The 14,452-nt window shown below is 42.3% G+C and overlaps 1 protein-coding gene across 2 annotated transcripts; it reads left to right on the plus strand.

The window, feature by feature from the left end:
• Positions 1–7: 7 nt before the first annotated feature.
• GJA10 (gap junction protein alpha 10) lies at positions 8–12,454 on the plus strand. 2 transcript variants are annotated; one of them, XM_081186619.1, is made up of 3 exons: positions 8–394; positions 2,600–2,656; positions 4,212–5,922. In XM_081186619.1, the coding sequence occupies exon 3, from the start codon at positions 4,222–4,224 to the stop codon at positions 5,788–5,790; it is 1,569 nt and encodes a 522-aa protein (XP_081042745.1). In that variant the 5' UTR covers positions 8–394; positions 2,600–2,656; positions 4,212–4,221; the 3' UTR covers positions 5,791–5,922. The 2 variants fall into 2 exon arrangements, with proteins under 2 accessions (XP_081042745.1, XP_081042746.1); XM_081186620.1 differs by lacking the exon at positions 8–394 and adding an exon at positions 11,733–12,454 and having other exon boundaries at positions 1,836–2,656; positions 4,212–5,745.
• The last annotated feature ends 1,998 nt before the right edge of the window (positions 12,455–14,452 follow it).

The following is a 14,452-nucleotide window of genomic DNA, read 5'->3' on the forward strand; positions in this document are numbered from 1 at the left end:
TGTTCCACTGAAATTGAAATCATGGAGGCTTGCTTCGAGTGAGGGTTCTCTGATCTAGTGAGAGCAGTCTTCATCAAGATTCGCCTCTGTTAGGTATCACATGCAGAAAAGGGGCCTTCATCAGAGAGAACCCATGCCCAGCATGTGCGCAGGGCTGCATGCACGCTTATTGGTCAGTGCTTCCTGAAAATCTTGCCTATCCTTATCACCACTAGTGCCATTCCCACTACTCTCTCCAGCACCAGAGAACCACTGAGGATAAGAATCATTCCTACCTAATTTGTATTGCTAGATGGCGTATTGAGGCAGGGAGACGGTGGCCTGGCTAAGCCCATTTGATGAGTTAATGGCAAAGGCTGGGATTTCCTATCTCATAGCTACTATACTAGACCAGGTAAATAATGGGTAAATAATATGTGTGCACGGTGCTTCATTTGTGATTTTTTCCAGTGTACCTTGCTCTCTTAATCTAATCGGCTCTATTTAGAGAACTCTTAAATGGCATTCTCTTTGTGAAGGACAGTCAGTTATTTCCACCAAGAATGCCATGCAGCAAATTGTCATTTACCACAGAAGTAGTTCTTCAATTATCAAGCACCAAAATAAAGTTACATGGCTTAAGAACATGGTTTTAAAAAAGACTTCAATATGTTACAGGTGACAGACATATATTGCACATGTAGTTAAGCTGTGTGTGTATATTTACCAACGAAGGAGAACACTTCATCTGACAAAGCGCTCTAGTCAATGAAATCTTATGCCACTATAAGTCTGTTAGTCTTCAATGCTGCAGATGGGTTTAAGGGCTCCAGTAGCTTCTCATTGTCAGATAATAATTTCTGGAGATGAAGTTTAATCTGCAGCCTGTTTATCTAGAATAATCCCAGAAAGTCATTCGAGACTGTACCAGAAGTGAGTATTCATATCTCTCTTCCCTAAACCTTATTGAATTGCAATCAGACATAGAGCAGATCCTCAAAATATTATGCAGCTGCAAACACTGCTGAAGTGAATGGAGGGTTAACTGGAATCCTATGGCCATCATAGGGGTTGCCAAGTACCTAAGGCTATAGTTATACAAACAGCAATTCCACAAGCAGAAGACTTCAATATGCTTTCTCTTTCTGCTTCATGTCATACAATAAATGTCTACACAATTAACATAGCTGACTTCATAGCCCTGCTTCTTTTCGTTAATTAATATTGTTACACAGAATGAGGAGACTTTGGGATGGGGGTGGGGAAAACACAAAAGTGCTTATTACAGTTTTATTTGATTTATTGTATTTCTATTCTGCTTTTCATTGGAATGAATCCCAAAGCGACTTACAAGCAATAAATAACAGTAAGAGAATAAAATGTAACAGAACACCACAGATACAGAAAAATCATATAAAAAAATTTACTACTACTACTAATAATAATTGCATATGCCGCTCATCTGACTGGGTTGCCCCAGCCACTCTGGGCAGCTTCCAACAAACTATAAAACCACAGTAAAACACCAAACATTAAAAGCTTCCCTATACAGGGCTGCCTTCAGGTGTCTTCTAAAAGTTGGATAGATGTTTATTTCCTTTACATCTGACAGGAGGGCATTCCACAGGGCGGGCTCAACTACCGAGAAGGCAATTACAATAAAACAATTGCTATCTACAGTATAAAACATATTAAAAGCAGCAATTTTTAAAAAAACACACACACAAAACATCACAATTACAGCAAAAGACATATGATTACCAAATCAATATGGCATTTATAATTTATAGAACAAAATTAACAGAATAACAACTAAAAATACAAGTTAAGTAAGCACTGTTAAGTTCACACACAAACTCTCTCCATGTCCCCATGATTCGTAATCTTTCACTCTATTCAATTCATTAAAATACACATAACGTATGTCTTTATGCCAGCTCATCCAGATGTTTGCCTTCCATTGTGGAAGAGGAAAGGAGATGAAGGCCATATAAGCATACAATAAATGCTATAGCATTGCCAACCAAAACGAAACACAACATCCGTGAAATTCGATTCCTCATAGCAAATTTTAAACCCAGTTTATTCTGGTGTCTCATTCAACCCCTCCCCTTGAGTGCTGTACTAACCCGTCTGTCCCACTAGGCAATAGACTATGAAATCGGACATGACCGATTGATCACCAGGCATTGATTCTCATGAAAACTAATGGAATGTAAAGAAAACGTAAGAAGCCAGATCCGTGTGAAGAGGCTGTTTGTTCATTTTAAAAAATAAACTCATTTACCAGTTGGCTCAGCAATAAAGGCTAACATATTTGGGTTCAAACGAAATTAGCAGTGGCCTTACAGAGTAACGAAGTATGTGTGAAGCCTTGGGGGTAATTTGGTAGGACTAAAATAATTGCAGGATAATTCTGGCTGAAGGCACTGTCCTCTTGTCAGCCAGTCGATCAAACTCTGCCTGCGTACTTCAGATTCGTTTATTCTGTCAGCTACAGAACTATGAATTCTAGTCACCGTGTCAACCGAAAACTGTCTTAAGAGTTTGCTCTAAAAAAAAAGGAAAAGGAAAACCTAAGTTTCTAAATGATGCTTTCTGGCTGTATACTCATTTTCAGGGTCTGATATGTTTATAATACTTGAAGAGGCTTATGAGCAAGAGAATTACTATTAAGGTAAGCAGCCAAATAATATCTGAACTTATTTCAAAGGCAAATATATGTAGGCGATAACATAGTTCTTATTTTTATTATTTGGTTTTTAAATGACTGCTTAGGTTCTGTTACGATTTTGCCATGGTGAAATAATATTTCCATTTTTCCCCTTATCCATTTTTCTAATCTAAACTTTGCACCTGATTATATAAACCAGATGGGTGCTAAAACCATGAAGAAAAAGGAAGATAACTGAAAAGTTGCAGCATTTCTTAACAAGGAAGTCTCATTGGGATCTTATTTGTTTATAATTATGTTCCTGGTTGAAACTTGGGTTAGAATCAAAGGAAAGGGTGTGTGTATAGGTATTTGTGTGGCTATTTTGTGGGTGGGGAATGGTGGCCTGCTTATGAGCACAGGTGGTCCAGCATCTATGCACTATGTGTATAGCTATAGCGTATAACTATGGTGTATAACTTACACAATTTGCTACCACAGAATGGGTATATGGGCATTAGTTTAGATGAGCTATAGGGGACCTGTGGACCATTCAGACTTTGCAGGACTACAAGTCCCATAATCCCTTACTATTGGCAATAGTGTCTGGAAATGATGGCAGCTGGAGTCCAACATCTGGAAAGCCACAGGTTCCCCATCCCTGCTTTAGGTGTCTCTAAAGTGGGATTAGGCAAATTTGTGAAACCAGGATAGAACCTGATACATAGGGCAGCATACCTGTTGGTAATAGATGCCGGGGATAGGCAACAGTTGATGCCTGTGACCTTCGTGCCCTGCTTGTAAGCTTTCAAAAACAAACAAACAAACAAACAAACAAACAAACAAACAAACCCAAAAGCAATTTGATAAAGAATGTGGGGCTATATGCATCTTTTGTCAAATCAGTCAGGTTTGTTCTTACGTTCTTTATTCATCTCCAAAATTCTTGGATGATAGGTGGCACCCCTCAAACATTCAGTCTACCAGATGCAACTTTTTATTGATATTTTGAGATGGGGTTCAATTTGTCCCAGTTTAGAAAACCAGGTGACAGGGAAAGGCAGAGGGAGGGAGGGAGGGAGGGGGGGGAGGGAGGGAGGGAGGGAGGGAGGGAGGGAGAGAGAGAGAGAGAGAGAGAGAGAGAGAGAGAGAGAGAGAGAGAGAGAGAGAGACTGACTAGCTGTTTCTATTATTATTTGAAGCCTGAAGGTCTTCTATGGTGAAGATCGTATAAAAAAGAAAATAATACAATAAATAGTAATGCCCAAGAGGACCCTTTAGGTTGGTGGATGGGGACTTGTAGCTATCCAAATGTTATTCAACTCCCTTCAGTCCCAGTCAGCATGGTCAATGATCAGGAATGTTATAGTTCAGCAGTATATGGTGGGCCATAGGGTTCCCAACTCACAACAGTAAACACAGCAAATCTCATTTGATCATCCTATTTCAGTCAGTGCCAGCTGTGTCAAAAGGAATTAGGAACAATTTTAGATAAAAATGTGATCAAACGCAAATGCCCATAGAACTGAACTGTAGTTTGGTATTTCATCCTTTAACACTGCATTGTTATTTGTTTCAGGGATGAGCCCATGACTATGGGGGACTGGAACTTGCTGGGCAGCATTCTAGAAGAAGTACACATCCATTCTACCATAGTGGGCAAAATCTGGCTCACCATCCTTTTCATATTTCGAATGCTAGTTCTTGGTGTTGCAGCTGAAGATGTCTGGGATGATGAGCAAGCAGAGTTCATTTGCAACACAGAGCAGCCTGGCTGCAGCAATATCTGCTATGACAAAGCTTTTCCCATCTCCCTGATCCGTTACTGGGTGCTACAGGTAATTTTTGTTTCATCTCCTTCCCTCGTTTATATGGGTCATGCCCTTTACAGACTCCGGGCCCTTGAGAAAGAGAGGCAGCGGAAGAAAGCTCACCTCAAAGCACAGCTGGAAGAGATTGAGCTTATATTGGAAGAACACAGGAGAATAGAGAGGGAATTGAGGAAGTTGGAAGAACAAAAGAAAGTAAACAAGGCACCCTTGCAAGGGGCCTTGCTGTGGACCTACATCCTGCATATCCTGACCCGGTCAGTCTTAGAAGTGGGTTTTATGGTGGGTCAGTATCTTTTATATGGGTTTCAAATGTATCCACTTTATAAATGCACTCGCCCACCATGTCCTAACACTGTGGATTGTTTTGTATCTAGACCCACGGAGAAAACTATCTTCATGGTTTTCATGCACAGTATTGCAGCAGTTTCTCTCTTTCTGAATGTTTTAGAGATTGTCCACTTGGGGGTAAAGAAGATTAAAAAGACCCTTTGTGGGACGCTCAAGGAGGAGCTTGTAGCCACTGATAATGACATTAACTTTTCCAAAAAAAATTCAGTGATACAGCAGATCTGCATCATGTCTAACTCGTCTCCCCAAGGCAGTTTTAAATTTATGCCAGACCAGCAAGTTGGGCTGCCAGCTTACTTGGCTCCTGAGGAAGGATTCACACCTGCTGAACAAAACCAGAACCCAATAAATGCAGAACAACAATGGTGCAGCAACCAGAGAAGCAGGCCAAATCAGCACCAGGGTCAACTCCACCACCTCTGCAGACATCTAGAACATCCTAATGAGTGTGATCAGCACCACAGACAGCTCCCCAGGCACCTCCAAAATCTCATGGGTCAGCGGCATGACTATCAACAACAGAATGAGTCTTCCAGCAGTGAGGATGTCCAGAAGCCATCACAGCAGGGCACCAACAGCTATCGAAAGAATGAGCAGCATCCTCTAGAACATTCCAAGAATCCTCAACATGGTCCTAAACCTTGCATTATCTCCAGTCATATGGACAGCCCTCAAGGCATTCTTCGAAAACATAGCCGGGCACTTAGCTGCAAGGACCTAGGAACTGATCGTTGTGACTCTCCAGACAGCGGGCGTCATCAGAACCGCAAGTCTAGCTTTTTGTCCAGGGTGTTGTCAGAAAGCCAGCTGGACACAGACTCAGACACCTCAGACTCGCGGAATGGTTCTGGCTCAGATGCCAAACACAGAGATGATAGCAGTCTTCCTAACACACCACCACTTCCTTCCGCAATGGGACGCAGAATGTCAATGGCAAGTAGACCCAAGCGACCTTCCTTCTATACCCTGCTAGTGTGAGTTATTGCTCCTTAGCATAGCGCTAGCTTAGGTCTTGGGCTTTACTGGTTCGTTCAGAATTGTGATCAAATAGAGCGGAAAATAATTTTGAGTTCTTTCCTACCAAGTTAAGTCTTTGAGAAATATAACTGTTGCAGCAGAAAGGCATTTTAAAAACAAAACAAAATTAAAGGCATCAGACACTATGAATCTTATGTGGGGGGGGGGGAATTGGGAATGGGGGAGGTGCATACAATCAAATAGTGTTGCCACTGCTATCAATGTTAATATTAATGTAAAGACTTGTTGTCTTCCACACATGAACAAACAGGGTAAACATTATATCCCTGAATCTTCCTTGAAGCATACTTTACCCTATTTTTCAGTTTGGGAACTGAGGTTACAGCTGAGTAGGATTTTAAACTCTATTTTTCAGCAGTTATGAGGATGTGCCATCAAATCACAGATCAGCTATAAACTCACATGGTGGTCTAAGATAAGCCAAAGACCTCTTGGACTCAGCTCCAACCTTTAATATGGGTATTGTAACACTGGTCTAACAAAGCATTATGAGGCTTGAAACCTCTTAGCCCCTCTGCCATATACATGGCTTCCATTGTGTCCTGCTCACATTGACCCGTCTTGTGTGTGCACACCCTCTAGGGGACAGGAGGGTCCATTATCCCAGCAGGTGAATGTGATCAAGGGTATGTATATGTATCTCAGAATTCCTCCCCAAGCCATGATGCCACAATGTTATGTAGACACCATGCAGATCAATCAGCTGAACGACCTTTACAGTCATATCAAGTGAATGTGACCTATGCAGTTAGAAATTGCACAGTACTTTAATAAAATCTGAGATGCAAGTGGAGAAGCGTGGGCGCATTTCCAAGCTGCAGAGATTTTCTGCTCCTTTAGCTAAACAAGAATTCACTGAGACTGGTCTCTTATCATGCGGTGATGCAGGCTTGCCTTCTTCTAACCTGTTCAATTGTCAGGATTCTGCCTCCATACTAATTTTGGCTGGTAATTGCTTCCAACTGGTAGTTTGAGCTAAGCATTACCACGGTCCTGCAGCCATTCCAATTCAGAGAAAGGCTCAGTGTACAATAACAGTTGTTTTCCTAAGAAGCATAGGCTCATCTGCTGCATAGTTAGGCGATGCTACCTGAGAGGTTCTTATGTGGCTGCCATGTGGCACTTTGTGAGTTTCACTTTAAATGCCTGGACAGAACCCAGAAAGAGGACAAGAGGTCATGGCTCACCACACCTTCATTGGCCTGCCTGCATGTTCCATGACCATAGGCACTACTCCCTCTACATCATAGACAGGAAACTTATGCCCTACCCATATTCAACTCCCATCAGCCCCAGCCAGCATGGCCAGGATCTAGAGCAGGTGTGGAAGAACCTATGACCCTCCAAATGTTGTTGAACTACAATTCCCACCAGCCTCAGCATGAATGTTCTATGGCAATGATGCCAAAGGGCCAATGGGAATCGTAGTTCATCAACATATCTATGAATATCTAGAAAAATCTGGAGGGCTAATAGTTCCTCACACCTGATCTAGTAGGCTACAGGTGCTCCATCCCTGTTCTAGGCTCCCTTTCTACCTCTGCACTGACAATGGGGTGGGTCAGCGCTTTAGCTGCCCATCCCATGCCTACCCTCAAGACTGTTTACCATAAAGATGCTTTATTTGGGGCTGCCCTTGTTTCTGGTCTGGAAGCTGCAACTTCCAGCTGCCAGACTGCTCATGGGAGAAAGCTACATGTTACTCTTGTTGAGAGAGCTGCACAGGTTGTCAGCTTGCTGCTGGACCAGGTTCAAGGTTATTGTGTTAGTTCACAAAGCCCTACAGAACTAGGGCCTAAAGTACCTTAAAAACCACTTGGTTCCTTAAATATTCCACTGCCAAGGGGGAATTTGGGTAGCCCTTCATGCCCGTCAGGTTTGGTCAGCCTTTCCCAGGGACCAAGCTTTCAGTGTTGCAGCCCCTACCCTGAGAAACTCCTTGCCAATGGAAGTCCCTCAGGACATCTCTGCTTCCTTTTAGATGTTGAAACCTGTATTGTTCAGATGGGCCTTTGGAACTTGATTTTGTTGTTTTTAACTAACCAGTTTTATTGATATGCTATTATAGTAGCTTATGTTTGATATGCTATTATAGTAGTTTGTGTTTCCACATCGCACGCCACCTTGTTGTTTTTCTATCAAAGTGTGTTATATATATATATATATATATATATATATATATATATATATATATATATATGCTTTCGTAGATTTTCACGGGTACAGGAATGCAGGTTTTGGTGTCTTCGGGTGTCTTCCCGTGTAAGAGTTGGGGTGTCTAGGCGACGTTTCGACGAGGTCTCACTCGTCATCTTCAGGCTGGTGCTTTCGGCTTCTTGTTACTGGAACAGAGCAGGATCTCAGTGTTTGAGTTCCTATAAATACTGTTGAGGGGGTGTGGTGTATAGCCTCCAACGTTCTGGGCAGAGAGGAAGTTCCCAGGTTAGTGTGCCTTTTCTTCTTTTGTTCATTAATTACTTGAGGGATATCTTGAGTGATTACTTGAGTGATATTCTGAGTACCACTTAGGAGGGTCATTAGGTGTGGATTAGTTGCTAAAGCTTTCGTGTCTTGACCTCTTGAGCTTGTGAAGAGTTTTTCTGAGAAGATGGCTGTACTGCAAATAGTTGTGCTCTGGCTTGGCTTCGTGTATAGGGGCGAGCTGTGGTTTTGTGCCCTGTGCCAGCCAGATCTGTGTAGGGATTGCAGGGGGGTGCAGCATCCGGAGGTGCCACTATGGTTTGGCTACTGGATGGTGTCTGTAATTTATCTGTGGAGAGGGTCTGGGTTTGGGTCTGGTGTGGTTGATTGGAGATGGCGTTCTGTGTGCCTCTGGTTCTGGTGTCGGTTTTTGTGGGGAGGGCTAATTTCCAGATGTCTGGCAGGCGGGACGTGTCGTCACGCTTGTTCATGTTGTGAGGGTGTTTCTCTATCTCGATGGCTTCCATGATTATTCTCTTGTGGTGATGTTCCATGTTAAAGAGCAATTTGGAATCTGCAAAATTAATTTCGTGTCCTGTTTCTTTCATGTGTTGGTAAAGAGAGGAAGTTTTTTCTTCTTTTTTGACGGCATTCTTGTGTTCTGCGATACGTGCATTTATTCGTCTGTTTGTTTGTCCAATGTACGTGGCTGGGCAGACTTTGCAGGGTATTTCATAGACCCCTTGGTTTTCTAACTGGATTTTATCTTTGGGGTTTCTGAGGATATTGGCTATTTTTTGGTTGGTGCAAAAGGCTGTTTTGATATTGTGTTTATGGAGGATTTTGCTAATTTTATCTGTAGTGCATGCATGGCCCTCCTTCCTTATATCAAGGGCACTACAGATAAAATTAGCAAAATCCTCCATAAACACAATATCAAAACAGCCTTTTGCACCAACCAAAAAATAGCCAATATCCTCAGAAACCCCAAAGATAAAATCCAGTTAGAAAACCAAGGGGTCTATGAAATACCCTGCAAAGTCTGCCCAGCCACGTACATTGGACAAACAAACAGACGAATAAATGCACGTATCGCAGAACACAAGAATGCCGTCAAAAAAGAAGAAAAAACTTCCTCTCTTTACCAACACATGAAAGAAACAGGACACGAAATTAATTTTGCAGATTCCAAATTGCTCTTTAACATGGAACATCACCACAAGAGAATAATCATGGAAGCCATCGAGATAGAGAAACACCCTCACAACATGAACAAGCGTGACGACACGTCCCGCCTGCCAGACATCTGGAAATTAGCCCTCCCCACAAAAACCGACACCAGAACCAGAGGCACACAGAACGCCATCTCCAATCAACCACACCAGACCCAAACCCAGACCCTCTCCACAGATAAATTACAGACACCATCCAGTAGCCAAACCATAGTGGCACCTCCGGATGCTGCACCCCCCTGCAATCCCTACACAGATCTGGCTGGCACAGGGCACAAAACCACAGCTCGCCCCTATACACGAAGCCAAGCCAGAGCACAACTATTTGCAGTACAGCCATCTTCTCAGAAAAACTCTTCACAAGCTCAAGAGGTCAAGACACGAAAGCTTTAGCAACTAATCCACACCTAATGACCCTCCTAAGTGGTACTCAGAATATCACTCAAGTAATCACTCAAGATATCCCTCAAGTAATTAATGAACAAAAGAAGAAAAGGCACACTAACCTGGGAACTTCCTCTCTGCCCAGAACGTTGGAGGCTATACACCACACCCCCTCAACAGTATTTATAGGAACTCAAACACTGAGATCCTGCTCTGTTCCAGTAACAAGAAGCCGAAAGCACCAGCCTGAAGATGACGAGTGAGACCTCGTCGAAACGTCGCCTAGACACCCCAACTCTTACACGGGAAGACACCCGAAGACACCAAAACCTGCATATATATATATATATATATATATATATGGTTTAATGAAACAAACCAGGTTCAAATCTGGCTCACGCCACCCAGCCAGCCTGTCTGATGGTCAGGGTCAGATGATGGGTAGTTGTAGTCCAACAACACCTGGAAGGCATCTGCAATTTAAGTTAATCAGAGCTCCAAGTTCAGATGTAAGGGGGAACTCCCACTAGCAGATGGTTCCACTGTGACAGGACATCTTAAACAAGACGGCTCACTTTCAGAGATTGGATATTGGGCCTTGTGGGCTGCTACATTCTTATATTTCTGAGAAAATATTATTTGTTTGCACTACTTACTATGCTGTTCAGCTGTTGACTGAGCTCTGCTGTTTAGGCAACAAGTGTGTATGTGGTTGAACAGGACTCAAGAAGTCCTGGGCAATTGATTTTCCTTTCCCAATTGAATTGTTAAAAGCCATGACATGTACAGCTCCATTTGCTGGGTTGGTTGAAGCAGCAGCATTGACCAGCACAGCAACTGAAATGTGGCTTTGTAGCTTAGAGAATGGGGCAGGCAGAGCAAAGCCAGTCCTGTCCTGCTACTCAGAAACTCCCTGAGTGACAAGAGATTGAGGGCAGACAAAGGGAAGTACTTTGACAGGAATTCAGAAATGGTCACTAGCTTAGATTGCTTTTTAAAGTGATCCCATAAATTCATGGAGGACAGATCTGTAATATCAGGAATGTGAAACCATTTGCATCCCCTGCCCCAAGGCACTGTTGAACCACAATCCCCATGATCCTTAACCATTTTGCGATGGTAGCTGCAGCTGATGCACCACCACTTCGACATCTTCTGGAGCAGGGATCAACAAACTTTTCCAGCAGGGGGCCGGTCCACTGTCCCTCAGACCTTGTGGGGGGCCGGACTAGATTTTTTGGGGGGAAATGAACAAATTCCCATGCCCCACAAATAACCCAGAGATACATTTTAAATAAAAGGACACATTCTACTCATATAAAAACATGCTGATTCCTGGACTGTCTGTGGGTCGGATTTAGAAGGTGATTGGGCCGGATCCAGCCCCTGGGCCTTAGTTTGCCTACCCATGATCTGGTGAGCTACAGCTTCTCTACTACTCTCATATTCTGAAGAATAGATGACTGGAAAGGTTTTATTGGGGAGCAAACAGCAGGGCAGAAGTATTGCTTGTGGGTTTCTCACAAGCAAGTGACTGGACTAGACTGACGTTGGTTTAATTCAGCAGGGTGGTTGTTGTGCTTTTAAGATGAAGCACTAAACTGGTGTGGCTGACCTGCATCCCTCAATATATTGTTGGACTCTAGCTCCCAGCAGTCTCAGCATAGCTAATGGTTAGGGATGATGGGAACATCTAGAGGGAAACAGATTTGTCACTCCTTCGCTAAGCTGTAAGCAAAACAGGTAAGCTAAAACTAAAATAATCTACAAATCTATTGAGAATTTCACTGAACCTTCTTTCTTTTTCTACAAGCCAAGTCAGTTTCTTTCTCTTTTCTCTTTCAGAATGTGCTACTAGAACTATCATCTATCATGAAAAAATAATGCTTTCTTAGCAGCACTACCAAAGCACAGCAGCAAATCCCGAAACCTGAAACATGAAGGTTAAAAGCAGTTCTCTCCCTTCCTCCTAGACCCTAGCAAATATGCTGCTTCAAGGTGGACAGCTATGGATATGGAATCTGTTATTTCTGACTGACACATGCATCTTGGCAGCCGCACGTATGATCCAAAAGCCTCTTTCAAAATGCTCCCATTTCCTCTCATGTGCAACTACTAGGAGCTGTTTAGTGTGTCCAGCTGCTACAAAACAGCATTCTTTTGTTCCTAGGAGACGACTATGGGGGAGATATGCCATTTGATTTGTAGGACTGCCACATAGCTATCCAGCAGGAGCCCCTGTACACAACTTCAAGGCTGTTGAGATACAAAACGTCTGTAAGGGTGGGATTGGCAGACAAGACTGCTTTCTGAAAGGCTCTCTTCCCTGCCCACCTCTGTACGCCCCAGGAATCAATGAATAAAAGATGAAAGCAGCATGCAGTAAGTTTTTAGTTCAGTGCTGCAGGTTAACAAAGAAGTCTGAATCCATCTCGAAGATGCACAGCTACCTCCCTCCCCAGACCTTTGTCACGCTGAATCTTATGATCTTGAAGGAATTGTCAGCATTACCTTGTTACTTGCCTGTTTCTCCAAATGTTAATAAACACAGGCTGAAAGCTTTTTTTAAAAAAACAAAACATGATATAGCCTACCCCTGTTTTATTCCTTTAGCATAAAAGGGGACTAAAACAACAACTTAAACTGTTTCTACATTGTCTTTGTCCAGACAGTTCTACTTGCTGCTGCTTATGGAAAGGTTGGGTTTTTAACAACAAAAGAATAATAACGTCTCTTTCTGACTACTGCTGTTCCTGCCCTATATAGCACACAGGAAGTAAGGGTAGCCTTGCCATAGAAAAGATACCTGTCCTGAAGGGGAAACTGTTCATTATCTGGGTGTTTTCTCTCTCTCCTCTTGTTCTTAAATAGGGCAGAGATGTCTGAGCACACAGCTAGACTTAATGGAGGGGATAATAGATTCAAAAAATGGTAGGGAATAACTGCAAGGTCAAAAATGAATAGGCCAGACTGTTTCCAGCTATGTGTGGCAGCAAGGGAAAGATTATTGAGTTCACAACAGGGATGCACAACTCCCAAGGGTCACTTCAGTGCTTTTAACTAACTCAAGAGGCCCTCATTGCTATATCCTATGCGAAAAGCACTTCTGCTACAATTTTAATAGTTATTTCTTTCTCTTTCTTTCTTCCTTCCGTCATTGATTTCTTTTTCTCATAGAGCACACACTCTCTTTATGAAATCCATTCCATCTTTTCAGTCTCACTCAAACACAAAAAACATACAAAGTAAAAACCAACCCTTACCCCTTTGGGACAGAAAGAAAAAACCAGCCCTAGAAACCACAATAGATAAACGTTCAAACAGGCAACTGCAATATGGAACAAGTGAGTTTCTTCTTCTGTTCCAGTTATAATGGTGCTCCAATCAACCCACTTCAAGAATGCACAATTGCTTCAAGCTGCACACTTAAATGTTTGGTTGAATAGGAAACATTAACTAAAGGATAAAGAAAGACATGGTGGGGAAGACCCACTTCCATGTTTTTCACAAACTTTTAGTGTTTTCTTTACTAGTAAATGAAGATTTTTCTAAAAGATACCATGCCCAAGGAATACAACGAGATAAATCACAAACTAAACAACTCTGTATTTAGTTTACAAAACCTAATTGACAATAATGTACAGCATGTCAACACATTCTATTACATGAGATCTTAAATAATATATACAATGCCAAAGTAATAATGACATGCACAACTCAGTATTTCAAAGCTGAGCAGTCCAAATATTCCTGAAATAAGTCCATGTGAGCAACTCTCTAAATGCATTAAAGCTACCTGAAGGTGGCTCACATATGTATATTGCTTTATGAATGTTAAGAAGACCCCCATGTGAGAAAACGCTCATCAAAAGCTTGGACACAACCTTCATATAAAGCATTGGATACAATGCTTTATAACTGAGGCAGCTCATTTGTTTGGCTGCACGCCACTGAGGGCTGAACATGAATGTGTGATTCCATTAAAATTCGCGTTAAAAGTAAGCTAAGATCATGCAAAGGTGAATTCTGCCCATGATAAAAGCCTGTGGCACCTACACCGATCTTGCTACCTGAAGTGCAAATGAAGACCAACAGTGAGCCAGTATGGACAATGGCAGAATGCCTAATCCCTACATAACGCTACATTTAGATGTAGTCTTGCAGTTTATTTAAGATCTGGTATCTAACAGCACAATTGTGACCATGTCTATTCAGAAGTTGTTGCTGGCATCCATCTGTCTTGAGAGACAATGGGGCGTGCCTCTGGGGGTGAAGTCACAGGTAAGAGCTAAGTGCAGGGTGAGGATCAAAGGAAGACAAACTACCACAGAAGGAGCACAACGCATTCCTCCACCAACGGAACTATGCCTCCCCTAACCCCCTATATATCTAGTGAATTTCTATTGAATTTACTGGGGCTTACTCCCAGGTAAACGGAGTTAGGACTGCTGCTTTAGCCACCTTTCAGATTTGCTTGTTTTTCAATGAACATAACATTAAATTCAGAGGCAGAGATCTACAATACGTAATGATATGTCTTTATTTCATCAACAGAAATGGTGTCT

Source organism: Podarcis bocagei (assembly GCF_964188305.1).
Source record: "Podarcis bocagei genome assembly, chromosome: 3".
NCBI lineage: Eukaryota > Metazoa > Chordata > Lepidosauria > Squamata > Lacertidae > Podarcis > Podarcis bocagei.

What these genes read in the sequence shown, in the direction of transcription:
- GJA10 (XM_081186619.1), top strand. Translation starts at nt 4,222, where the DNA reads ATGACTATGGGGGACTGGAACTTGCTGGGCAGCATTCTAGAAGAAGTA.